The sequence below is a fragment of the Muntiacus reevesi genome, chromosome 2 (assembly GCF_963930625.1).
Source record: "Muntiacus reevesi chromosome 2, mMunRee1.1, whole genome shotgun sequence".
NCBI lineage: Eukaryota > Metazoa > Chordata > Mammalia > Artiodactyla > Cervidae > Muntiacus > Muntiacus reevesi.
The window spans coordinates 65,349,833-65,376,582 of NC_089250.1; the positions used below are offsets into that span (position 1 = coordinate 65,349,833).

The window sequence follows — 26,750 nt, forward strand, 5'->3', positions numbered from 1 at the left end:
TTGGTACTTTCTAGGAATGTGCACTGTTTGCTCTGTGGTTCTGAGACCTTAACACACCGTGAAGTTCTCTCAGGCCCCTGCCAGAGAAGGCAGGGCAGCTCGGGGGTTAGTGCTCACGCGGCCTGGCTCTTATTTCCCTTTGCTCAGCCCCAGCATCCATCAGCCAAATAGGAGGATGCAGGCCTCATGTAATCTTATGAGGAAGAAGAGACGAGTTCTTGAAGGCACTCATCCCAGGGTTTAGGTCAGAGATAGTGTTTGGTTGATGATGGTCACCGGAAGCCGGGGAGCCTGTCCTCCAATGCCTGGGCTTAGGAGGGCTGCAGAGAAGGAACTTGCCGAGGTACAAGCCTCCGCTTGGGATATGGGCACTGCAAACACCCCATCCTGGACCTCCTCGGAGCCCACCCTATGCATCCCTTCAGCTAAGTGGCCCCAGCTCTGAGTCCCAGCCCAGGGAACAGGATGGGGTAGGGGAGGAAAAGCCTGGTGCCTGCACCTGACATCCGGGTTGAAGTTCAGCCTGCTGCCTTCCTGTCGCAGCCTGGCCATGGTGGCTCCGCCTTCCCGCTGGAGGCCCATCAGGCCTCGGTCCCTCAGCACGGCCTCCATCAGCTCCTTGGACTTGCTCAGACACCTGGAGGCCTCCTGCCAGGGTAGGGAAGTGGCCTGAGGCTCAGTTCCCACTCTCCTTCTATAACCTTCCAGGGCTCCCCACACCCTGATCCTGCCTGACTTCCCCAGTTTGGCATTCAAGGTCTTATAGAAAGTCCATCCTTTCTATCTCTAAAACATCTCCGCAAGCCAAGCTTCCTCTCATCACCATGGCAACCTCACTGGTCCAAGCACAATCATGTCTTACTGGGACACTCATCCCAGGGCTCTGCTGATTTCCCGACAGCACCCTGGCTCCCCCTGCAGTCTGTTCTCTGTATGGCAACCAGATAGATCCCAAAGGGCCCATTTGATCATCCCACTGCTACTTAGAATGCTCCAGCAGCTAACCTTGCCCTTTAGAATCAAATCCCAACCCAGCTTCTCCCTAATACAGCTGTGGACCCAGAAGGTCTCCTCCTTTTCCTTTACTTTGTTTCACACTGGCCTCCTTGCTCAAATATACCAAGTACAGCCCCGCCTCAGGGCCTTTGAACGTGATTGCCTTCCACCTGGAGCACCGTCCCCTTCCTGTTCCCGGGGCTCCATCTCATCCTTCAAGGCTCAGCTTCAATACCCTCCTTCCCCATTATTCTCAATCTTAGTTTCACAGCCTTTAGCATCACTTGTAGTGACATGTCCATTTCTGTTTACTTTTTTTTTTTTAATGATGACCTCTCACACTGCACCGTGAGCCCCATGAAGGCAGGGACAAGTCGATCTGCCCAGGCTGGGTCTCCAGGATGTGACACCTAGTAACTATCCAATAAAGATCAGCTGAATGAATGAATGAAAACAAAGCTTCTGCACTGAGCCCTTTGTCCTTGGAATTGGGGGTGTGTTGTGGTTTTCCCACCTCCAACTCCTGGCTCACCTGCACCCCTCCAGGGGGCTCACCCTTCTCGAACTCCTTGATGGAAGCCTTTAGCAGGCAGGAGGCCTGGCGAAGGTCAGCAAGGAAAGGATCCAGCTTCTGCAGGACAGGAGGCCCAGAGTGGGGGTGTCAGCCTGCGAAGAGGGGGCTGCTCCCCTCCACCCACCAGGAGGACATGCAGGCTGGTGGTTCTCAAACATTAGCTGTATCAGAATCGCCTGGAGAGCCAGTTAAAATCCAGGCTGCAGGACTTCCCTGGTGGGCCAGTGGTTAAGACTTTGCCTTCCAATGCAGGGGATGCAGGTCTGTCTGATCCTTGGTTGGGGAGCTAAGATTACACATGCCTCTTGGCCAAAAAAACAAAATGTAAAATAGAAGAAATACTGTAACAAATTCAACAAAGAATTTTAAAATTGTCCACATCAAGAGAATCATTAAAAAAAAAAAAAACAAAACCCAGGCCATTGAGCCCTCCTCCCAAGTTTCTGGCTTAGTTTCTCTTGGGTGGGTCATGAGAGCATGCATTTCTAACAGGTTCCCAGGTGATACTGATGCTGTTGGTCCAGGGACCACAGTTTGAGAACTACTCATGCTGGAAATGAGAGGGAAAAAGAGGACAGGTCTGACCTACTCCCAGGCCACTGGGGATATGGTGGGGGAGGGAACGGTAGGAGGGGTGAGATGGCAGGGTGGAGGACGTCCTCTCTGGGTCCCACTTCAGCCTGGCTTTACCACTTACTAACTGTGGGGCCTTACGCAAGTTTCTTAACCTCTCTGTGCCTTTACTTCCTCTATAAAATGGGAGCACAGTAGTTCCTGCCTGAGAAGCTTGTGGGTTTATTTGTGCCAGGCACTTAGAATAGCATCCTTAATCATCTTCATTATCAGCTTTATGAAAGTGAAAATGTTAATCACTCAATCGTGTACAACTCTTTGTGACCCCATGGACTGTAGCCCACCAGGCTCCTCTCTCTTTGGGATTCTCCAGGCAAGAATACTGAAGTGGGCTACCATTCCCTTCTCCAGGGGATCTTCCTGACCCAGGGATTGAACCCAGGTCTCCTGAATTGCAGGCAGATTCTTTCCCATCTGAGCGACCAGGGAAGCCTCTATAGGCTGGGTCTATAGGTAAGATTCTATTTAAAGGGAAGGCATTAAAGCAAAAATATAGTTTAAAAGCCCCTGGAGGAACTGGAGATCTCTGGAGAGGGGAATTGGGGGCCTGTGGGACGAGTAGGGTAAGAGATTTTTCCGTTTATACCCTTCTGTACTAATTGGATTTTGAACGTATGGTCTGTTTGAAAATAGACCCAATTAAAAAGAAGAGCACAGGCCAAAAGCAAATAAGCAAACAGTCACATGAGACTAGAGACCGGTGGTTCTCAGTGGGGATGCCGGGGTGGGGGGGGGGGGGGCGGAACACCTGGCGATGTCTGGAGACATTTTTGGTTGTCATTATTTGGAGAATAATATTGTCAGAGTGGGTAGGGTCTAGGGATGGTACTAATCATGTGACAGTGCACAAACATCTCACCCCCAAAATGAATCATCCAGCTCCAAATAGGAATAGTGCTGAAGCCGCCTTGGTCTAGAGAAAGCCCAGGGCCGGCTTTCTGCACTGGTCCTCGAGTGGTTAAAAGCACCTTTGTGCCGCTGCAGAAGTCTTGCCCATCCTGTGCGTCCTCATGTGCTAAACCAGGCATGAGATGCCCCCTCTCAGGGTTGGGGTGAGGAGGGACTGAGGTCACATCAGAAAGGAGCAGACCCCTGGCGGTTTCCTTACTTCCCCTCTCTTACAGGAGGGAGCACGCCTGCCTCCCCCACCAGACCCCCACCTCCCTGAGATTTGTGCGTCCACAAAGCAGATGCCTGTAAATGTGTTTGCAGTAAACACTCACATCACTCTTAGCATGTGTCAGGCACTCTTTCTTCTAAGCTCTTTATCCACCTTAACTCAAGTCTCACATTAGCCCCCAGAGGAGGTACTTTTCTTAACCCCCATTCTGTCATAGAGTAGCCCCCAGAGGAGGTACTTTTCTTAACCCCCATTCTGTCATAGAGCAAAAGGGCTCAGAGAAGTATATAACTTTCCCAAGTTCACACAGCAGAGCTGGGGTTGGGAACCAGGCCATCTGGCCCCAGAGCCTGAGCTCTTCTTCATCACTCCACTCTGCACCCTCATCATCAGTGTTTGTTGAATGACTGTTTTTGAACCAGATAAGCTCAGGTGGATCCATGGAACAGGATAGACAGTGGAGAAAGAGAAGGGATGGGGGTGTGGGGTGAGGGCTGTGATGATAGACACCTGGAAGAATTGCACCCACTCGCCATGACAGTAGGGGAAAGGGCCTTCCAGGGCTGTAGGGAGCTGACTGGGGTCCACGTGGTGGCTCAGGGCCTTCAGTGAGGTCAGCACCTCTACCTGCAGACCAAAAAAAAGAAAAGTCATTCTGACCAGAGAACTCAATATAGATACCAATGTCTGAGAAGGTCCTGCCCAGATCCATGTCCCAGCATCTCTCCACCTCCCATGGGTAAGGCTGTCCCTGGCTTTAAGAGTTGCTTTCTGGGCAAAGAATTTTCTATGGAAACTCTGATCAATAAAAATTGAGAGCCAGACCCTAGGTAAGGAAGAGCAAATAATAGCTATTATTTGCTCATGCTGCCACTCTCCTAGCCTGTGATCAAGGCAGACATCATTAATCAATCACGGCACTCCTTCCCTCTGAGCTGGGCTCTTTCCAGCACAGCTGCCCAGGCAATCACACAAACCGATTAAAGCTGGCCCTTGTCATGCAAGTTCTCTGCAATCCTTGTACTGTTTCCTGGAGACCCATGAAGATGTTCTTGGGGATGCTGAGAAAGGTCACCAAATCCTAAAACTTCTCTGCAATCCTTGTACCATTTTCTGGAAACCCATGAAGATGTTCTCGGGGATGTTGAGAAAGGTCACCAAATCCTAACGGTACCCACTAAGACATGGAGCAGGGACTAGGTGACTGCTTCTCCTAGGTCGTGAAGCTTGAAGCTTATGGTACAAATAGCTCCAGATACCTAAGCTTGGGGTGGGGAGAATTCTGTGGGGTTTTGGAGCCCCTTTTTCATCCCTGGTTTTTTTTTAAGTGTGCTCCACAAACCAGCAGTCCCAGCAGCACTTTAGGAACATGCTAGAATGCAGAATCCCAGGCCCAACCCAGAACCACTTAATCAGTACTTTGGTGATTCTCCAAGAAATTTGTAGGCACCCCTGATGGCTGAGTGGTAAAGAATCTGCCTGCCAATGTAGGGCACACAGGTTCGATCCCTGGGTCGGAAAGATCCCCTGGAGGAGGAAATGGCAACCCACTCCAGTATTCTTGGCTGGAGAATTCCATGGATAGAGAAGCCTGACAGGCTACAGTCCATGGGGTCGCAAAGAATCAGACGCGACTGAGCACGCCTGCACGCCATGGGGGCTGGGCAGGAGACTCGTAGCATCCAGGCCTCGTATCTAATTGACCGGCACTCTGTTATTCCAGGGCCACCATTCTTCACCCCAGCTCAGCTGAAGCCCAACTCCTCTGCACCTCAACCGATGCTGCCTGCCACTTACCTGGATGTCAGGTAATGCCTCCAGCTGGAGAGCTGCCTCCTTCTCCCCCAGGAAGAGAATGGCACGGATGGAGGCTGGGGCCAGCGCCTGTCAGAAAGAACCATTTCAGAGCTGATCTGCCTAGGCCCTCACCGAGGCTCCCCTCTAAGATGTAGGCAAATGGGCCACGGAGACAGGGGTAAGGGTTCCCCATGGCTGGGATCCACATGGAAGGGAGGGCTGGGATCCTTATTTGGAGGATGAATCAAATGATTCATTGAGAGTTGTCGGAAGTCAAGGGAACAGCAGCTTCAAGCTGGGTTGCAAACTTTCTGCCCTCTCTGGGTCTCAGTTTCCCCATCCGTAAAGGGAGAAGTAGGAGGAGATGGGGTGGAGGTCAGACCACAAGGTGAGCTTATCCCAAACTTCCATTTATGCTGCTGCCTGTACTGGTGAGTTATGAATCTCTTCCCTGCCCCATTCTCAGCTGGTGAGATTTATGTGAGTTAAACCGAAGCCAATCAGCGTGTCACAGTCCCCCGACCACAGACGTTGGCTGATGGATGGATACCTGAGCCAACGGGGGCAAAGAAGACCCTCAAAAAAGCTTTTACTGGGACTTCTGGGAAAAGAATTGCTCTTTTCTATTGGACTTAAATGACAGACCATATGAAATTAGAGATGGTGGGGACCACACTGCCACAGAGAGTGGGACCTGGCTGATAATGGCACTCTCCCAGAGGAATGAGCCGGAAATGGGGAGAGAAACCAGATCCTGGTGACAATATTTGAGCCCCCAAATCAAGTCATACTTGAAGTTGGATTTAATTTCCAGACTGAGTCACATCAACCGATGAATGACCTTTGTCTTTAAGAATGTTTGGGTTGGGGTTTCTTTCGCTGCACGGCATGTGGGATCTTAGTTCCCCAAACAGAAAACAAACGCAAGCTCCCTGCAGTGGAAGTACAGAGTCTTATCCACTGGACCACCAGGGAAATCCCCTGGGCTGGGGTTTCTATTATCTGCAACTAAGGTTCCCTGCCTGGAGTTCCGGTCCTAGCTCTGAGAACCCCCAGGATCTGTGAATATCCAAAGGCCTCCAGTGCTTCTAAGACTTGGTAGGCTGAGGCTGTCCACTTCCACTCACCTGGGTGGCCTGCAGAGCTCTGATGAGACCAGGATGTGGGGGCTGTTTCCTAGCATCAATCACAACTGCCAGCCCCTTGGTTTTATCTTCAGGCCTGTGGGTGGTAAACAGAATTGGCAGTCTTATTGGATGAATCAGGGCCCTTGAAGGGGAACGACCCAGTGGAAGGTGAGGGAAGCTGGCTGCTAGAAGCCTGGATACTACTGAACTCTTCATCCTGCAAGACAAATTTCCAGCGCCTCCCCAAGCCCTCAACACACACCACTTCCAGGGAGCCCTCCATGATTCTTCTCCAGGCAGAGTTTATTGCTCCCTCTTGAGGGCTCCTACAGTACCTCACACAGCCCTCTCAGACACCCTAACAATCATAAACTATATGCTACTATCCCAGTTGCAGTAGGTGAGTCACCCAACCTTCATTCACCCCTTTTGTTGGGGCAGAAGGCTCATTTTGTTCAAGAACCTAACTTTTTTCTTATAACCACATCCCTTCCTCCCCCAGGGGCTGGATTCTGATTGGTTGAGGCCAATGATCAATTTAGATAGGGACTATGTGACATTTTCTGGCCAATGAGATGTGAGGAGATGTTTGTTGGGGACTTCTGGGAAAGGCGTTTTCTCCATTATAATGCTCTTACAAAGAGATATAAGGCAGAGACAAAGACTGATACATTTACTTATCAGATAAGACATTTTGAATTAGAGTTTGTTACTTGCAGCCCAAATACCCTCACCAGTTCACAGAGCACTTTTCAGTGATTACCTTGGGATTTTCTAAACAGGCTCAATTGTCAGAACTTGTTAAAATAAGGATGCTTCACCTCCACCCTTCCTCTGTCCCCCAAGAAATGTGTCCAGTGGGTAGGGAGTGGAGCCAGGCAGTCAGTGGTTCCAAGTACCATGGCCATTCAATCAGACTGGGAAAGTAACCCCCAACTGCCTTCAAGTCTTAAACCACCCAAGTCACAGACCAAAGCCAGGGGTGGCCAGTGTGGGATGTGAAGCTGTGGCAGTCACCTGGGCACGCTGTTTCACCTCTCTGGGAGTCAATTTCCCAGCTGTAAATGGGGCTAATGATAGTATAGGCTTCCGGGGGCTGTGGTGAGGACTGATGGATTCATTCTGGTAAAATACTAAGGGACCGTGCAGAAAAACAGGGATGTCAACGTTTGCTGTTATCACTGTCCTGAGAGGTGCTGGGCAGTGGCATAGCACACGTGAGGGGAGGCTCTCGGAGGTGAGGCCAGGGCTCTGACTTCATGTCCTCACCTGCTTCTGGCTATGCCCATGCTGGGAGGGAAGTGCATTTCCACGCCTGCCTCCACTGCCAGCCTGAACACCCATAGAGGTCAAGGCCCAATATAGGAGGATTGGAGTCCCCAGCATGGCCCAGCATGAAACCTGGCTCAGGGCAGGTGCCCAGCATTGGAGGTTCACAACAGGAGTGGAGAGGCAAGCCCAGCATATGAGAACCCCATGCCCAGTTCTAAAGGAAATCCCCAGGTGCAATCATATTGGAAATCAGTCCTGAATATTCACTAGAAGCACTGATGCTGAAGCTGAAGCTCCGGTGCTCTGGCCACCTGATGCAAAGAGCCAACTCATTAGAAAAGACCTTGATACTGGGAAAGGTTGAAGGCAGAAGGAGAAGGGGATGACAGAGGATGAGATGGTTGGATGGCATCACCAACTCAATGGACATGAATTTGAGCAAATTCCGGGAGATGGAGAAGGACAGGGAAGCCCAGCGTGCTGCAGTCCATGGGGTCGAAAAGAGTCGGACACGACTGAGCGACTGAAAAACAACAAATGCGCAGTTCACACTGCACCTCACTTCCCTTTTTGTGATCAGGCTTGATCCTCACAGCCCACTTGGTCATCTCCCTTTCTCAGGGGGTGTTTCAGAGAGGGAAAGTTACCATTCCCAGGTCACACAGAAGGTTGGTGGGGGGTGGGGGTGGTTTCCATCTCCCGTTCACTCCTCTTTGGACAAAGGGTAGAAAAATCTCAGTGGCCAGCAGGTGGCAGTGTTGGCTCCCATGGAGTGGAGTTGGGTGGAGTGGGTGGAGTTCGAGGTGGAGTGGAGTTGGAGTGGAGTTGGAGGTGGAGGTCCCAAAGGGTCCCATGAGTCCCTCCCCCACCCACCCCAGCCCGGGCGCTGCAACTTGGAGGAAAGATGGTGTCTCTTCCCCAGGCAGTCCAACCTGAAGTCTTATGGGAGGTGGAGGGAAGGAGTGGTGGTAGAAATAAACCTGGTCACTCATCACTCACTCATTCTCTTGCTCTCTCACTTATTCATTCCTTCATCCATTCACCCTTTCCTTCATTTGTTCAACTTTATAATTTGTTGATCAGTTCAGTTCAGTCTCTCAGTCGTGTCTGACTTTGCGACCCCATGGACTGCAGCACGCCAGGCTTTTCTGTCCATCACCAGCTCAACTATCACCTCCTCAGGGAAGCCTTCCCTGATTTCCCAATTGAAACTAACTGCCTCTCGCCCTTCATTTTACAATGGAGGCTCTCAAAATGTGTTTGCAGCCCACCCACATCAGTATCACCAGGAAACTTGTTAGAAATACACATTGTCAGGTCTTATGCAGACCGACTGAACCAGAAACTCTGGAGGTGGGGCCCAACCATCTGTTTTAACAGTCCTCCAGATGGTTCTGATGCCTTTTGAGTTTGAGAGCCACTGATCTATGATATCGCTGTTTTCTTCACCACACTAACACTCCTGAGAGCTGGGGTCCATGGCTGGTGCCTTGCATACCATCCATCTCCCCCGCCAGCCTGGGAACACCCCATTGGCAGGGACTATCCTGTTTTTTCGGTCTGTCCTGCTTTTTTCCCAGCATCTGACTCAGGACCAAGAAGATGTGATATCTCTTCATATGGTACCTGGTGCTGGGCTCAGGGCTGAGAGGCCGAGGGGGCATGGGGTGGTCAGGCTGGCCCAGCCCCTTACCTGGGGATGGTGCACAGGTAGGAAAACAGCTTGGTGACCTCCGAGGCAGTGCACCATGGCGCCTCCCAGGGGCCCTTGGTGGTCGACACCAGAAGCAGGGGCCGCCCCGCCCTGTCCCGACCGCCTGGAAGAGAAAGCACACACATGAGCAATGAGCACTTTGGTGGAGCCCCTTCTATAGGAACCTGCTCTGTGGCCTCTAGGCTTTGCCTGTACTGGTCCCTCTGTCTGGAATGCCCCTTCTCTTCTCCATCTGAACTCCTATTCATCCCTCAAGACCCAGTACAAAAGCTACTTCAGAAAAGTCATCCCCAAAACCATCCTCCATGCGGAGGCAGCCTCACCCTCCTCTGGGCACCCCTTGCCCTGGGCACCTTGGGCAGAATAATGCTCACGGAATGAGCTTTGGGGTTCACACGGACAGGAATTGAAGTCCCAGTTCTGCACCGACTTGCTCTGTGTCCTTAGACAAGTCAGTGTGTCTCTGAGCCTCAGTTTCCTCATCTGTTAAATGGGGAGAATATAATACTGAGCAGATGAGGTTATTTCAAAGACTAAATGAAACAGCTCCTGAGAAGCATTTAACATGGGGCAGGGGCCTCATAAATAGCAGTTGTGGTAACAGCCATTATCTCTGTCCTCATCTCAGCCCCCATGTGGTGAGTGTGCATTCCACAGCTGACAGCTCACTATTCTTTTTTTTTTTTTTTTTGTGGCCATACCATGCGACATGCGGGATCTTCCCTGACCAGGGATTGAACCCGTGCCCCCTGCACTGCAGAGTTTGGACCACAAGGGAAGTCCCACTATTTATTCTTGCAGACTTTTTCACAGACTATTTCCTGTTCCAGGAATCCAGACAGTGTGCCCCACGCTCCCCACAAGGGTCAAGAGTCTGAGGCCCAGGGAGTCAGCACAGCCTGTTTACACCACAGGGAAGGAAAAGTATAGCAGGGGGAAAGAGGCCTTGGTCACTGGAAACTGGGCCTGTCCTGCACCCCGGGCTCACAGCCCTGACCCCCAGAGTCACCTCACTCAAGGCCACCCTTCAATGAGCACTGTGGACTCCATGCAGGTACGACCCTCCACAGTGTGGAGTGTGGGAGACCCTTTGGAGCTCATGAAGCCTTCAACAGACTTAACCACCTTCACAAGTGTTGCCTTACACATGGGTGCAGCCATCTAGAGCATAGAAGGATTGTGAGACTTTGTGAACAATTAATATGGGGACAGGGCTTCCCAGATGGTGCTAGTGGCAAAGAACTCACCGGCCAATGCAGGAAACATAAGAGACGCAGGTTCAGTCCCTAGGTCGGGAAGATCCCTTGGAGGAGGGCATGGCAACCCACTCCAGTGTTCTTGCCTGGAGAATTCCGTGGACAGAGGAGCCTGGCGGGCTGCAGTCCACGGGATCTCAAGGAGTCAGAAACGACTGAAGCAACTTAGCACAAATATAGGAACAAACAGCCTGAGCTGGAGCACAGATGACCAGGAAGACAGACAATGCCCCCCAGGAGTTTTAAAATGACAGAGCAGGGACTGCCCTGGTGGTCCAATGGTTACAGACCCGTCTTCCAATGCAGGGGATATGGGCTCGATCCCTGGTTGGAGAACTAAGATCCCACATGCCACGGGCAACTAAGCCCCAGCCCTGCAACTATTAAGCCCACGTGCTGCAACTAGAGAGTAGCCCACACACCACAACAAAGAACCCACATGCCAGAACTAAGACTCGAGGCAGCCAAGTAAATAAATAAATCTTTTTAAAAAGGAAAACAAAACAAAGTGATAGATTGGTGTCCCCCAGGACATGTCTGCAGAAATTTAGATGTCTGTGAAATAAAACAGACTTGCAGGACAGTCAGGTCCCAGAAAGCACTGTGGCTTCTCTTGCTTCGAGAACTCCGCACATGCTGTTCTCTCTGCCTGGAACACCATCCCCACCATTTTACACAAATAACACCTACTCATAGTACAGAACTGAGTTTCACATTACTTCCTTCAGGAAGTCTTAACCTCTCCTCTGCCCCAAGCACCCCAGGGGCCTCACCTCTCCTCCCAAAGCTCCCTGTAATGCCACATAGTCACATTTTACAGTAAATTATAATAATCTACTGTAATAACCTGTTGAATTTACTCCCAGAATATGCTTCCTGAGAGCAGGCTTGGTTCTCTGCTGAAGCCTCAGTGCTAAGCCCAGGGTCTGACACACAGTAGGTGCTCAATAAATCTTTATTGCAAAGATGAATAAATGTTAAACAAGAGTGATAACACTCTCAGTACTGGATGACGCTGACGCCCTAATCAGATCCCCCTTATCAGGTCAGAGCACTCATCCCCCAGAGGCTGTAGTTACGGCTGTAAATTGGCCCAGAGATGTCCCCTTGTCTGAAGAATTGCCCTCCACTGAACTGGATCACGGTTCACTTGCATCCTCATCCCAGGATCAGCCTGCAGCTGATGACTCACAGATTCAGGTGTACAAAAGGTCAGCTCCTGAACCTTAAGATAGAACCATCTCTGTGATGTAATTCATGCTCCAGAGCTGCCCCGCCCCTGGAAAATCAGGTCACATCCTGGCTTAGCTTCTCCCCTGCCTTGCCCTGCCTCCCTTACTCCCCTTCCCCTGAGAGCAACCTTCAGGAAAATAAATCACTACCCCAAGGATCCCTGTCTTAAGCTCTGCTTCTAGGGAACCTGACCTAAGACATCGGCTTTGATGGCCTCACTAGAAGTGAGACGGATGGATGGAGGGAGGGAGGGAGGAATGGATAGATGGATGAATGAATACCTAGAAATTGCTTTAACCTCCTTCATTGGAAAGATGAAGAATCTGAGTTCCAGGGAGGCCTGGTCCAGAACACAGGCATCTAGGACCTTCCCTGCCTCCCCCACACCCACCAACATCTGAAGATTCTCAGCCACCCCTATCCCCGCCCCCACAGCTCCCTCCCCTTCACCTCCACTCGCCCCTACAGCCCCTGAGGACCTGGCAGACATGCTATCCTGGAATGGAAGATCTCCACGCTCAGGGCCCCAATCCTGGGCTCAAGTCCTGGGGGGTCCTTGTCCAGAGTGGGGCTTTTTTCTGGAGGGCCTGCAGAAGCTTCTGGGAAGTCAGCCTTTTCCTCGGTCACTGGGTCTGAGTCAGCGTCTAGGCCAGATGTTTTGGTCTGAGTTGTTCCAGCTGCAGATAAACAACAAAGAATATTGCAGAAGATGGATTTTCCCAGGGAAAATATTTTCTCACATTCTGCCTCATGATAAGCACTTACAATATTGATCTCCTTCTGTGTGGCAGGCATTGTGCTAAGCTCCTTACTACTGGTGTTGTCTTTGAACCTCAAAACAACTCGAGGAGGCAGATGAGATCCTCATTGCACAGAGGGGGAGACCTGACCTTACAGAGGTTAAGTCATTGATCAAGGTCACCCAGACAGTATATGCCCAAGCTGGGGTATAGACTCAGGCTGTCTCAGCACAACCACAGAATCTTGCTCAATTACAGGCTCAGAAGACCTTAAGCTTCTTGACACGCCACCCCGTGCTCTAAACCCCTGAGTCGGACCTAGCCCAAGCGGATCTCAGCCCTGACATCCTACACCACCTTGTCACCTGATCACATCCAGAGAACAGTTGCCCTCTTCAGCTGACTATGCGGGCATCTTACCTTTTCCTAAGCACTTGGCTCGGTTGGGTTTGGGTGAGTAGAGTGAACACAAGACTTTCCAGGGTCCGTCATGCTGGAGCGAGGCTTTCTCTGGGGCCCCAGGCGCTTGCCTCTGCCCCTTTAAGAATGAGAATTTGAGCCCAGGAGTGGGCGACCCGGAAGAGGAAGTGTTTCGACCGCAGTTGGTCACAGGCTTGGCAAGTCTTCCATTGCCCTGTTTGGTCATCTCTTCCATCTTGGTTTCGGAGGCTGGAGCAGCAAGAGGAGAAACTGGGCACAGCCGGGGAGAGGATGCTTGTTTTGGTCCTGGCTTGAGCTGGTCCATGTTCTCTGAGTTTCCCAGAATGCCCTGTGTTGTAGAGGCCGGTGGCTCTTCTGAGGCACCTGTCCCGAGGCCAGACACACAATGCAGTGGGTTTACAAAGATGCTGAGGTATGGCTCTCGGGGCTGGTGTTCTGAGTCTTGGGTAGGGACTTTATCATTAGCCTTTCTCCTTGAGCCCCAAACACAGGGTTTCTCCCCCAAGCTTTCAGCCTTTTCACAAGCCCATTTTTCCAAGGAAGGCTCTCCATTGGCCCCTGACAGAGGCAGCATCCTTTGAGAGAAAGGGATTTCCGTGGTTCCAGATAGCTCCTTCGGTACCCCCAAAGGACACCCATTGGGTGTCACCACCTCCTTACTGGGAGACCCTTCTCTACTGTCTTGGGAAAAGTCCAGAAGAGCCACATACTCTCCCCCCAGGTCCTGGCTGGCCACACTGTCTACCCTGAAGCCCACCTCCCCAGGTCCAGCTTGCTCCACCTTGATGAGGCCTGGGTACTTGTTCCTGTGTGTCCTGCCCTTGCCCAAACTCCGGACAAGCAGCACCTGGCTGTCTGGGCACCTGGCCTGGTGCAGCTCTTGAGAACTGCTCAAATCCAGTGCCTCTAACTGAAGGGACTCCCAGGCCGGGGAGAGGAGATTCACTGCAGGGGCTCTGTCATCCACAAACTCTGGGCTGGTTATCTTGGTCCAGGGCACAGGGGCCATGCCATCTTCTGAAGCTACCAGGCAGTTGTGTAGGGGACTGCCCTCAGAGTCACCGTTGATGGCCTCCAACCAGGCTTGGCTGAAAAGTATAGGATAGGATGACTCAGGGACTGGCTTTGTGTCCACTGTGCGGAGGTCCACAGAGAGGCACTTGATCGTGAGGCAGACGGACTGCTCCTCCCGGGGCTCGACTTGGAGGTAGAAGTCACCTTGGCGCAATAAGAGGGGATTGAGGGGTGCCAGGTGGACCACAACCTCATCCCGCAGGCACAGCGGCCAGCCCTCATGCAGGAAGAGGCGGTGTGAGTAGGGGGCCTGCAAAGAGGAGGGGGACAGCATCAGAGAATCAGGTTCTGAAAGCCCCACCCGTGGGTTTCTTCCTTCCCTCTCCCAGAAGGAACATTGAACAGGTCGAGGACTCAGGTGAGGCAAGAAAGGTGCCTAGGACACAGCATCCAAGGAGGCCCCACTCTTGGCATCCTGCAAGTCACGCAGCCCCGAGAGGGAGCACCTCCTTAAACGTTAGGACCTCCATGCCTCTTGCTCCCCCTAGTCCTGGCCCTGACCTTGAAAATATCAATACCTCCTCACCTACTGGGCCAAGGGAGAAAAAAGGTCTGAGTGCCAGGCATCAGTTAGCAAGAGCCTTTTTCATGAGGATTGTCCTGCTGGCTGCCTTCTCCCCTACAACCATCAAAACTCCTCTCAACCCAGTTCAAGTTGAACGCTCCACTTTAGGGCCAGGGAGACATGGGTTCCAAGGTCTGAATTGCTAACTTGTGCAAATGACATAATTTCTTTGAGCCTCAGCTTCCCTATTTGCAAATAGGAATAATGACGCATATTGGTATAATTAGGACTTTCCCAGGTGGTAAAGAATCCACCTGCCAATGCAGAAGATGCAGGTTCAATTCCTGGGTCAGGAAGATCACCTGGAGGAGGAAATGGCAATCCACTCAGGCATTCTTGCCTGGAAAAATCCCATGGATGGAGGAGCTTGGCTGGCTGCAATCCAGGGAGTCACAAAGAATCAGACACAACTGAGTGACTGAGCTCAGATACTAATACACACATTGGTATTATTGGGTTGGTACGAGGATTAAGTGAGATCATAAATACATGTATGTTTTTTAAAAAACAATGCAATGCATAAAATATAATAAGTAGATGTTCGTGCATGCTCAGTCACTTAGTTGGCCCTGTGCAGGCCCAGTGTTCAACAGTGACCCCAAATGGCATCAACAGAAACAACAGCTCCACCAAACTGAAAACAGGTCTTTCCCTTCCTGACTTTTGGAAAAGAGTCTGATTCCTGCAGATCAAATAAGCCCCAGTAATCTCATGTAATTTGGATGAGTGTATGGGAGAGCTGGAGAGAGTGACACTGAACATCCTGCAAATCAAGCAGGTGTTTCCTGGAATTATGAATTGGGGGAATGATGAGATCTGACCACACCTGTACCTGCCTTGTTGATAAGCCAGTTCATTTCAGTTATACTGCAGATTTGGCTGTCTCCAAGAAACTTTCTATCCACAAACACAAGTCTGTGCGTTATTTCACCCTCTTCATATAGTCCTCTGTTGTTTACAGCATCTTTCCCCCTTCCCTCCACTTCTCAGTGAATGAGATGAAACATCCGAGTGGTGTTTTGCAAATAGCAAATCACCATAGAAATGACTGTTATGATCATCTTATTTGACTCACAGTAATTCAGGAGTGCAGGCAGTTCGGGAACTCTCATTCCCACTTTACAGATGAGAAAACCGAGGCTCAGAGAGATAGTAAAAAAAAAAAAAAATGCCTCGTCGTCACCCAGCTGAAAAGCAGCCAAAGCAGGACTTGTGCTCATATTTAGAATCAGCCATATGTTTGTCTCCAGTCTCCCTAGACTTCATTGATTGTGGCTGTCTGTCTGGGTGCTGGTGGTTATAAAGGCAGACTTTGAGGCCGGAGCATTCTTATTTCATAGGGAGAAAGAAGACAGTGGTCAAGTAATAGCCAGCGGCTACTGAGCAATTTCTTCATGCCAGGTTCTGTGCTAAGCTGTGTGTATCATCTCAGCAAGGTACATACATCCTGTGTTATTAACATTCCTGTTTTCCTCATAAGGAAACTGAAGTTCAGAGAGGTGACATGGATCCCACAACTTCACAGTGATGGAGACTGGATTTGAGCCTGGGGCACCTGACCCCAGGGGACATACATTAGTTCCATGCCACCACTCCCTGCTCTGAAGTGACACAAATTCACCTATAATTACAATTAAAGTTATCTATAATTTAAAATATAAAAAATCTAAATATTGTGATCCTTGCCCTCAGAAGAAATGGGGAAAGGAACAGTGCAAATGCAGTTTTAATGGCCAAATAAAAGAAGCAGGTAGATGTATAGCTTGTTAGGGAGAAGAAATAAAGATGGGGAGCCATTGTGTGTATGATCAGCGGCTCAGTCGTGTCCAACTTTTTGCAACCCACGGATGGTAGCCCACCAAGCTCCTCTGCCCATGGGATTTTTCAGGCAAGAATACTGGAGTGGATTGCCTTTTCCTCCTCCAAGAGAGCTTCCTGACCCAGGGATCGAATCTGCATCTCCTACATTGACAGGCAGATTCTTTACTACTGAGCCACGAAGGAAGGATGGGGAGGATACAGCTTAAATAATCTCAACATAGATATGTGGAAATTGGCTGCAATGTTTCAGCAAGATTCTTTCTTCTCGTCCAAGAACAGTGAATGTGTGTGGAGCTATTTCTATGTGCTAGGCACCGTGCTAAGCACCTAGAATGAAATTACCTATTTCCTTCCAGTTCCAACCATCTCTTATTCTAGCTTCCTAAGTCTGAACTTTTAGCTGCTGCATTCAATTTTTTTCTATCATTGAAATGATGCACATAATTCTTCCATTTATTTCTGCTCCTGATATGCCAGGTCCCTGACAGATATGAGCAACTCAGGAAAGGCTAGTAGGACCTAAGATGCTCTTAGCAATTCTTGAGGCTGGAGAAGTTAGGGGTGGGCATTGAATAACAGAAGGGCAGGGCAGAATCAGCAACTCTGCGAAGGATGTGGTAAGTTCCATGAGTAGGCATCTGAAGCTTTGATCTCCAAAGGCCTCTCCCCACCCTTTTCTTAAAACAATCTCCACCCTCTGAGCACAGAGGTAGGCATAGGATTCAAGTCTGCAGAGTCCTCATATCCATTCCTCTGGCTGCAGTAATTGGTCCAAGGATAGACATATGATCCAAGCCTGGCCAATCCTGGTACCGCATTCCCCTTGCCTCAATGATTGGTCCAAGCACAGATGCAAGACTCAAGCCCAGCCAATCAGGATCCTCCCTTGAGATTTTCTATCTGCAGCTGATGGGGAAGAGTTCATTTTCCTCTTCAGGGTAGGATTTGATCCTGGTGCTGCCCTGGGCTCCACCCTCGAGGAAACACCTAGCTTGTACGAATGATCCTGACAAGCAATGGCAGAGACAAGAGACAAGGTCCCAAAGGGGTCTGATCAGTGGATGACCTCAGACCCATGTCGGGATCACCTTGTCCTGATCTAAGTAAGGATCTGTCATTTGCAGCCAATGAATTCTGCCTAAAACACTTTTATTTCCACTTTGCCTCAGGAGAGTGCTCCCTGAGATCTGGGTTTGAAGGGGTCTCATTGGCTTCCCAGGTGGCTCAGTGGTAAAGAATCTGCCTGCCAATGCAGGAGGCGTGAGTTCGATTCCTGGGTCGGGAAGATCCCCTGGAGGAGGAAATGACAACCCACTCCAGTATTCTTGACTGGAGAATCCTTCGTGGATAGAGGAGCCTGGCAGGCTATAGTCCATGGGGTCACAAAGCATCAGACAAGTACTAGTATCTCTACTGCACCCTCAAACACAGCAGACATCATTAACCATTCAGAGAATTCTTTCTTACTGAGCCAATCAGGTGCTCTAGGCAGTCCCTACTAATAGATCAAAGTTGGTATTTGTTCGTTCATCATCCAGGGAAGAAAGTGAGAGTTCTGATCCCACAAGGGCTTCAGGGAAAGTCTGGGACATTCTCTACTATTTTCACCGAAGCTTCCCCACTTCAATCAAGACAGTTAGACAGTGCCCACAGTATCAATTCCTGGGGGCCAGAGAATCCACACAGATGCTTTACCCAGGCCTCCCTCCTTGTTATTCAAAGTGCAAATGTGATTGACTCCTAGATATCAGAGGGTAAAGGCCCAAGTGACCTTCCTGTCCATTTATGGGGCTGAAGTTTTTTGGGGGGCAAGCAATTAATACCTGAAAACCATCCTATGTCCTCAGTTCATGCTGTTCAACAAGATACATACCAGCCCACTTCCTTCTCTGCTCACCTCCAGCCCTTCTGGGAGAGCTTGTACCCTGACCCCATGTCCCTTTCAACTTACACAGGCTGCTTCACGCACTTGTTCACACAGGCGCTTGGCAGGGATCAGGAAATCCAGGAGGAAGTTCAGTCCATCGCCCTGGAAGTCAGAATCCAGGAGACGGAACACCTGACCCAGGATGGTAGATGCTGTTGCTTCAAAAGGGGGATAGAGGCCTGCCAGGGCGTGCTGGATGGCTGCATCCAGGGATGAGGGGTTCTGTGGGGGACAGGAGAAAAAGATGAAAACTGATAGCAGCAATAATAATAATTCCCAGGACCTTCCTGGCCCCATATGACTAAGCTCCTTGCTAACTCTGACTTCCTCGGCTACTCCTTCCCACTCGCACACCCCCTCCAGCCACACTGCTTTCTTTCCTGTTCTTCAAACTCTAGGCACAATCTCACCTCACGGCCTTTGTACGGGCCATTGCCTCTGCCTAGAATGCTCCTCCTTAAGACATCCTCATTCCCTCCCCTCCTGCAGCTCTTTGCTTGGTTGTCATCTGCTGGTCCAAGGTAGGGTAGAAGAACAAGGGAAGGCATTCAGGTCAGGGTCAGAAGGGAAGGGGTGGTCAGCAATCCCAAATCTGGCCACTTAGCTGACCTGCAGGCCTGCAGATTGAAGCTGAGTGACTGCATAGCCCAGCCTGGATCAGGCAAGCCCTAGCCATATGCAGACACATGAGTGATAATAAGTGGTTGCTGTTTTATACTACTTGTTTGGAGTGGTTTGTTACACAGCTATAACTAACTGATATAAGTTGGTATAATTGATACAAGCGCCCATGTTCATATATCCAGGATGTCTTCCCTAGGTGTTTATTGGGAACAGACCATCAACACATACCCTCCTAAGCCTACCCCTTCCCCACATCCCTACCTTAGTGATTGGCCCCCTCATCCAGTCAGACTCTGAAACCAGAAATCTGCTCATCATCTTGCCCCTTCCTCCTGCCTCTCCTGCCCACAAGCAACTGTCAGCTGCATCCTATAGTCTTCTCATCTCCAACAGCTCACCAACCCACTCCCTCTGCTCTGTTCCCCTGCCTTGCCTTGATCCAGGTCCCCATCACATCTTCTACTGAATCACCTCATCACTGGTTTCCCATCTCTTGTTTCTCTCTCAGCCATTTCTCCAACATGACCCCAGGGTGATCTTTCTCAAATGCAAACTTTGGGGATTTCCCTGGTGGTCCAGTGGCTAAGACTCTGCACTCCCAAAGCAGGGGGCCTGGGTTTGATCCTTGATCGGAGAACTAGATCCTACATGCTGCAACTAACAATTTTGCTTCCCAGGTAGCTCAAACAGTAAAGAATTTGCCTGTAATGTGGGAGACCTGGGTTGAATCCCTGGGTCGGGAAGATCCCCTGGAGAAGGGCATGGCAACCCACTCCAGTACTCTTGCCTGGAGGATTCCATGGACAGAGGAGCCTGGGGGGCTACAGTCCAAGGGGTTGTAAAGAGCTGGACATGTCTGAGCGACCAGCACCACCACCAACAATCTCGCATGCCACAACAATGATCGAAGATCCTATGTGCCATGACTAAGTCTAAGCACAGCCAAATAAATAATTTTTTTTAATGCAAATCTGGCCTTGCAAGTCTCCTGCTCAAAACCTGATCACAGGTTTCTCACTGCCTTCAGAAAACAGCCAGCCTGGCCTCCAGCCTCACTATTCTCCCCAGGCTTCTGCCACAAGGACACACACATTCTTCCTCACTTCCAGGCTTCGCACATACTGTTCCTTCCTCCAGGGATGCCGCCCACCTCCATGCCCACTAAACTAACTCCTTCTCATCTGCAACATCCCAGCCAGTCCATCATCTCTTCCAGACTTTCTCTGACCTCCTGCTCCCATCCCAGCTGGGTCAAGTGTCCCTTTTTCTTGGCTTCCATGGCGAATGCCACGCTGATTTTGTCTCCCTTGGTGGACCCCAGGCTCCCTGAGGACAGGAGTGGTATTCAGAATAATGCTCCCCCCAAATGCCCACATTCTAATTTGTGGAACCTGTCACTAAATCCCCTTACGTGGCAAAGAGGAACTAAAATTGCAGATGGAATAAAAATTGTTAATCAGCTGGACTTAAAATAGGGAGATTATTCTGGATTATTCAACTGGGCCCAATCCAGTAACAAGCGTCCTCAAAAGTAGAAGAGAATGCAGAAGAGGCAAAAGTCAGGAGGAAATGTGACTGTGGAAGAAGCATCCAAGAGAGGACATGCTGCTGGCTTTGAAAATGGAGGCAGAGCCAAGGAATGCGGGCGGCTCCTAGAAGCTGGGAAAGGCAAACAGATTCTCACTGAGAGTCTCCAGAAAAGAATGCAGCCCATCAACACCTTGATGTGAGCCCAATGAGTTGGACCTGCTGATCTATAGAGCTGCAAGATAACAAATTCATGTTGCTGGAAGCTACTAGACTTGTGGTCATTTATTCCAGCAGCACCAGAACTAACACAGCCAGCACTGGCTCCTATTCGTCTAGGGTCTTCATTCCTTGCATAAAATAGGTGCTCAGTAAATGCGGAGGGATGAGTAAAGTATCCTTCTCTGAATCACAGCTTTTCCACCCATAAAATGGGCAAGTGGGACAAGGCCAGAGGTTCCCAACCAGGTATAGTAATAGGGTCCGTGGGTTGTGATTTTCAGCTCTTAAAAAGACTGACGAAAGCCCTTCTGGTTGCCCCAGATTGGGTGCCCGCTATCGCTGAGGGATGTAAAGGAAGATGGGAATAAATAAGACTGCAACATAAAGAGGGCCTATCTAGGGCAGAAAAATCATTTTTCTAAATGAGGCCCCTGGAGATAGGGAAATAAAATAGAGACTTTGAGGAGAGGGAAGAATGCATTTCTCCATCCCAGAAAGATTCCAATGCCAAGAGGCTATAAAGCAAGGGATGCTAACCCAGGGCATTTAGACAAGTGTCAGGGTCCCCAGTACCCACAGAGCTGAAGACAAGGGAGGCCCTCTACTGCTCTCTGTAGAATGAATGAATGAATGTCTACAGCCCCCATTCTGAAGGAAAGAGGGTCCTGACATGACAGTAAGCTCAGAGGGGACACACACCCACACACAGCAGTGCGCAAGCCCCTGAGGGGCTATTTTCACACTAACATGGGGATGGGGTTTGGTTTCAAAGAACTAGGAAAAGCTCATCTGGCCTGGTGACCTCTCTCAATGCCTCCCTTGGCCAACACCCAGTAATCCCAATACCACCTCTCCTCCCCGGCCACCTAATACTGAGGCCAGCAGTGGGGACAGGAAGTTGGGGGACCCTGTCTGATATCCATGAACTCACAGATACTCTAAGTTAGGCCGCCACCCATCCCTCCCCTCTCCTAGGTCCTATTCCACTGTGCTGCCTTGAGTAGGCGCTTCCCTTGCCGGGCCTCATTCCTTGTGGGCACGTGGAGTTGGGCTCGTTATGTTTTGTTTTGTTTTTGGAAATTTAATCATTTATTGTCACCTTCATGAATATTAGCATATCTGAATATGTTTTCTTTTTAATACCTTTTGTACTGTCATCATTTACTACTTTTCTTCAAATCCACTCACTTTTTTTTTTTAAATCTCTTGATCACGCTTCAGGATTCTAGTTCCCAGACAAGAGAAGGAACGCACACTCCCTGCCGTGGAAGTGTAAAGGCTTAACCACTGGACCTCCAGGGAAGTCCCTCCGCTTACTACTTCTTAAAAACATACATACATAATTGCATTTTTTTTAAAAAATTCATTTATTCATTATTTTCAGCTGTGCTGGACCTCCATTGGTTTGTGACTTCAGTTCTTGAGGTGCGCAGGATCAGTAGTGGTGGAGCACGGGCTTAGTGGCTCCGTGGCATGTGGGATCTTCCTGGATCAGGGATTGAACCTGGCCCCATAACTGCATCTTAAATGGAGACTATATCACCATACTGGTTATGAGACTGCGGCCAGATTGCTTGAATTCAAATTCTAGCTCTGTCATTTATTGGTCATTTGACCTGGCAAGTGACTTAATTCTCTGCTTCAATTTCCTCATCTTTAAAGCTGGAGACTGTCATCCTACCTGCCTTAAAGAGTTCAGACAGGTTGAGTCAGACAGTACATGTAGATTCTCTGCTGAAGTCGAGCACTTAGTAAGTGCTTTAAACAACAGCCATCACTGCCTTTTCTGTAGTCAGGTTACAATTATTATTATATCACTACTTTAAATGGAAAAACCAATATAAATTGACCTAACTAGAATGTAACTCCAAAAATAGACCAAAGATGCATTGGGTAGTTTTTATATTATTTTATTTATTTAAATATATATATACTTATTTTTAATGTATTTAAATATGTATTTCTTTATATTTATTCATAAGTATATTTACATGTATTATTATAATAGCTATATATGTATAAATCTCATGTAACTGCGTGCTCAGTTGCTTTGGTCATGTCCAGCTCTTTGTGACCTATGGACTGTAGCCTGCCAGGCTCCTCTGTCCATGTGATTGTCCAGGCAAGACTGCTGGAGTGGGTTGCCATGCCCTCCTCCAGGGAATCTTCTCAAACCAGATTGAGACCTCAAGCCCGTGTCTCCTGCATTGCGGGTAGACTCTTCACCACTGAGCGAATGGAAAAACCCCTCTGTAAGTGTATATTTATGCAAATAATTTAATATATAACTATACAATAATTACACATTTATTATATAAAATCTATTTTTACTATTCAATTTCATAAAAATAAACTATTTTTAAAAGAAAGAGTAATGGATTTGCAAAGCAACTATACTTCAGTAAAATTTAATTTAAAAAAAAAGGTAATGAATAAACAGCAAGGTCCTGCTGTAAGCACAGAGACCTACATTCAATAGCCTATAGGACTTCCCTGGTGGTCCAGTGGTTAAGAATCCACCCGCCAACGCAGAAGACATGGGTTCAGTCCCTGGTCCAGGAAGATCCTACCTGCCATGAGGCAATTAAGCCCCTGTACCTCAACTACTGAGCCCGCGTGAGGCAACTCCTGAAGCCCATGTGCCCTAGAACCCACGCTCCACAACAAGAGGGGCCACTGCAGTGAGAAAACTCAGCCAAACAGTAGCCCCGCCCCTGCTTACACAACTAGAGAAAAGCTGTGCATCACCACAAAGACCCAGCACAGCCAAAAATAAAAACAGTAAATAAACTTCTAAGAAAGCAGTGTTTGCTTTAAAAAATATCCTCTGGTAAATCATAATGGAAAATAACATAAAAGTGTGTATATATGCATAACTGAATCACCCTGCCGTACAGCAGAAATTAACATAACATTGTAAGTCAACTGTATTTCAAAAAAAATATTGAAAACAAACAGTAAACAATGAAAAGAAATACTGCCGTTAAATTCTAGGGACATTTGGTGACCTCCTGAAGGTCAGGACATCTCTCTTTCTTCCCAAAGGAGATCACCACACCCTAGAAAGGTGTTAAAGACATCTTTTCACAGAGGGAGGCTTACTCCCTGGGTGCTCAAATCAGAGGAGAGTTTGAAAGAGACAGACTCTAACCACACAATACCATGTTACTTAGTTTCAGTCTGGGACCACTTGTGTCTCAACTACAGCCTGCATCCCAATATCTGGGGGAAAGAAAAAATGATGAGCCTCAGTTCCCCATCTGTAAATAGGAATTCTAGTCCCCTGCCTGTCTTGTTCAGATGACTATTCTGGACATAGAAGGTGATAAAGAATGTAGGAAGTCATAGGAAAAGTAAAAGTTTTGCTGTGGTTGTTATTGTTATTAACTGTTATTTATTTTTACTCATCCTGTCGAACAAAGCTCAAGTCCTGGCCTCTGTATGAAGACATCTGGTCCCTTCCCGAATCCACAAGGGTCACCCCCATACTAATAACAGTTTCCAGGCACCTGCTGTGAATGACACCCTCTACTCACATTGCTTGGCCACACACAGTCATCCTAGGGGCAAAATAGGAACATCCCATTTTGCAGATAAAGAGACTGAGGCTGATCTGGCCCAAGGTCACAGAGAAGGGGAGAAAAAGCCAGGATCCAACTTAGGTCTGGGAGGGTCAAGTCTACCCTCTGCCTCATCCCTGGGGGTCTGCCTTGGGGTCCCCAACAGCCACTAGAGTTGGGGGCGCCCTTCCGAGCTGCCTGTCTTGCCCTGTTTCAAGTGGGGCCTAAAGACACTGTTTACCTCTCACCGTCACAGGCTTGTAGCCTGGGACGCCTTGGCTTTCACACACTGGCTCAGCTTGCCGCACACTCTAACCATATAAGGAGCAGCCAGTAAAAAGGAAGAATGTTCCAAGTTAACATGACTCTGAGCTCTTGGCCAGAGCATTACCTGCTACAGGCCTGAACCCCAGGGGCTCATAAGCCGTCCAAGTATGGGGGGAAGCACACGGTGACGGGGCCCAGGCGGCTGCAGAGAGGAAAGCTGGCCAGTCTCCACTCAAAATCAACCGAGCAGCCCAGCCTGGGACCACAGGAACCCAAACACCGTCGGCCAGACGTGGGCCCCTCAAAATGATTTCCGTGAAACTCAATCAACATGTTTCCATTCCTCCCCTGTGAGCACAGCCCGACTGCGCCTTTAACTGCTCCTCGACAGAATCTGAGGCAGGAGACAGCCTGAAGCTGAGAAAGAAGAGGGTGTTGCAGCCCAGAGCCCGTCTGTAGCCCGCCAGCCCCCTCCCCTGTGACCCAGTGCCAGAGATGGAAACACCAGTGGGGCTGGCAGGATTAGCCTGCAAGGCTGCCACCTGTACCAGGCTCACAGACCTTCTGGAATGACCCACGGTACCTTGTATGATGCCAAAGGACAGAGAAGAGTGCCTGTTCCCGGCAGCCCTGTCTGGGCACAAGAGGAACTGGGAGTATGGCTGTTTGTAAATTTCTGATCAATGTCTTTGCAAAGAGCCTCTATTATTATTGTAATCTTAAGTCTTGTTTTTATCAAGTAAAATAAGCAAATAGAAAGTGCATGGGCTTCCCCGGTGGCTCTGATGGTAAAGAATCTACCCACAATGAAGGAGATCTGGGTTTGATTCCTCGGTTGGGAAGATCCCCTGGAGAAGGGAATGGCAACCCACTCCAGTATGCTTGCCTGGAGAATCCCATGGACAAAGGAGCCTGCTGGGTTGCAAAAAGTTGGAAACGACTGAACGACTAACACAACATAAAGGGCACAGACTGACGCATTTTTAGCTCTGTACATACCCCTGGAACCACTACCCGAATTGAAAAGTCAAGATTTCCACGCCCCTCCCTGCAAGAAAGAGGCCCCCACCCAGACCACTCTCCCATTCCAGCGGTAAGTACTCTTCTGACTTTTGGAATTCTTTTTAAAGAAAAATTCCCATGCAGTGTGATCTCCACTGTGTAAAAATGTGTGTAAGCTGAGAGGCCATGAAATAAAGTGTTAACTGTAGCTACCCCTGAGGGCTGTGAGGGGCAGGGGCTTGTAAGTCGCAGTTTTAATTTTCCTCCTCAGTCGCTGGATTTTCCGAACACTGTAACCAGCCTGTAGAGATTTAATAATTGGGGGACGGGGATATAAAAGTGTGATTGTGAGTGTGTTTTTAAGTCTGGTTCCCTTTTTAAATAGTCTCACCAGATGTGGCTAGCTGGGCCTTTTGAGAGGTGGGCTGAACTCTTAAAGGTCCAGTTTTATCCATTTGCTCCAACAGGCACAGATTTTAGCATCACCTAGTATTGACACCTCCAAGCTTGGGAAAAGACAGGATGGAGGAAAGCTGAGGTAAGCAGTATCCTCGGGCTACAGTCTTCAACCCCTGCTCTCCTCTGTGGCAGAGATGCCAAGGGAAGATGAGATTCCACCGTTGACTCACTGAGTCATCTTGGCCTCAGTTTCCCCATCTGTAAAATGGGGGCATTGGGCTTATCTATCTCCAAGGCCATTCCAAGTGGGGCCTTTCTAGAATTCAAGGTATAATCAGGTCCAGGAAGGACTGGAGCTGGTATGTGGTTCCCCAGTGGGATCAGTTAACCCATAGGTAGTGAGAAAGTTTACAAAGGTCTGTCTCATCCATCTTCCTACTCAGGTCCAGGGAAGGTCTAAACTAGCAGCCACAGACGCAAATGCCTATGGAGGCCTGAGAGTTGACATGGAAGACGGAATCGGTCTATGTGTGAGAAAATAGCCCCTCTAGCCCTTTGGTGAGTGACCCCTTATGGTGGGACTCAGAATCAGGGAAGCAGTAGGGAGCTGTGGTTCCTGGGCCACATGCCCCATTTCATCAGCTCCAGCCCAGTGCTGCCTTTGTCCAGCATTGCCAGGTCCACTGACATTTTAGTAAAACCTCCGAATATTTTAAAGTTTGGCCAAACCAAATACATCTGTGAGCCTGAGACAGCCTGGTGGGTATCAAGCTGCGACCGCCAGACTCAACTACCTGGGACCTTCCCCTTGAACTTCTCCAAGCAGGAAAATCTAACCAGTGTTCTGTTGCTCTGGGTG

General features: G+C 49.3%; 2 protein-coding genes across 4 annotated transcripts in view; one reads left to right on the forward strand and one right to left on the reverse strand.

Annotated features, from left to right (window-relative positions):
- Positions 1-26,750, reverse strand: part of KIAA1755 (KIAA1755 ortholog) — a 40,280-nt gene that overhangs the window by 9,259 nt on the left and 4,271 nt on the right. Inside the window, exons 2-10 of the mRNA XM_065921986.1 lie at positions 18,315-18,512; positions 12,883-14,227; positions 12,202-12,399; positions 9,213-9,336; positions 6,248-6,341; positions 5,121-5,207; positions 3,834-3,950; positions 1,529-1,627; positions 500-648 (exon numbers count right to left, since the gene is read on the reverse strand). Of these exons, the coding sequence (XP_065778058.1) occupies positions 500-648; positions 1,529-1,627; positions 3,834-3,950; positions 5,121-5,207; positions 6,248-6,341; positions 9,213-9,336; positions 12,202-12,399; positions 12,883-14,227; positions 18,315-18,512 (2,411 nt within the window). The remainder of the gene's footprint in view (positions 1-499; positions 649-1,528; positions 1,628-3,833; positions 3,951-5,120; positions 5,208-6,247; positions 6,342-9,212; positions 9,337-12,201; positions 12,400-12,882; positions 14,228-18,314; positions 18,513-26,750) is intronic.
- Positions 24,919-26,750, forward strand: part of BPI (bactericidal permeability increasing protein) — an 81,488-nt gene continuing 79,656 nt past the window's right edge. For 2 of the 3 annotated variants that reach the window (XM_065921987.1, XM_065921989.1), the window contains exon 1: positions 25,965-26,030. The gene's annotated coding sequence lies outside the window, so the exon portion shown is untranslated. Of the gene's footprint in view, positions 25,584-25,964; positions 26,031-26,750 lie in introns of those variants that run through there. The other variant, XM_065921988.1, reaches the window with a different exon arrangement.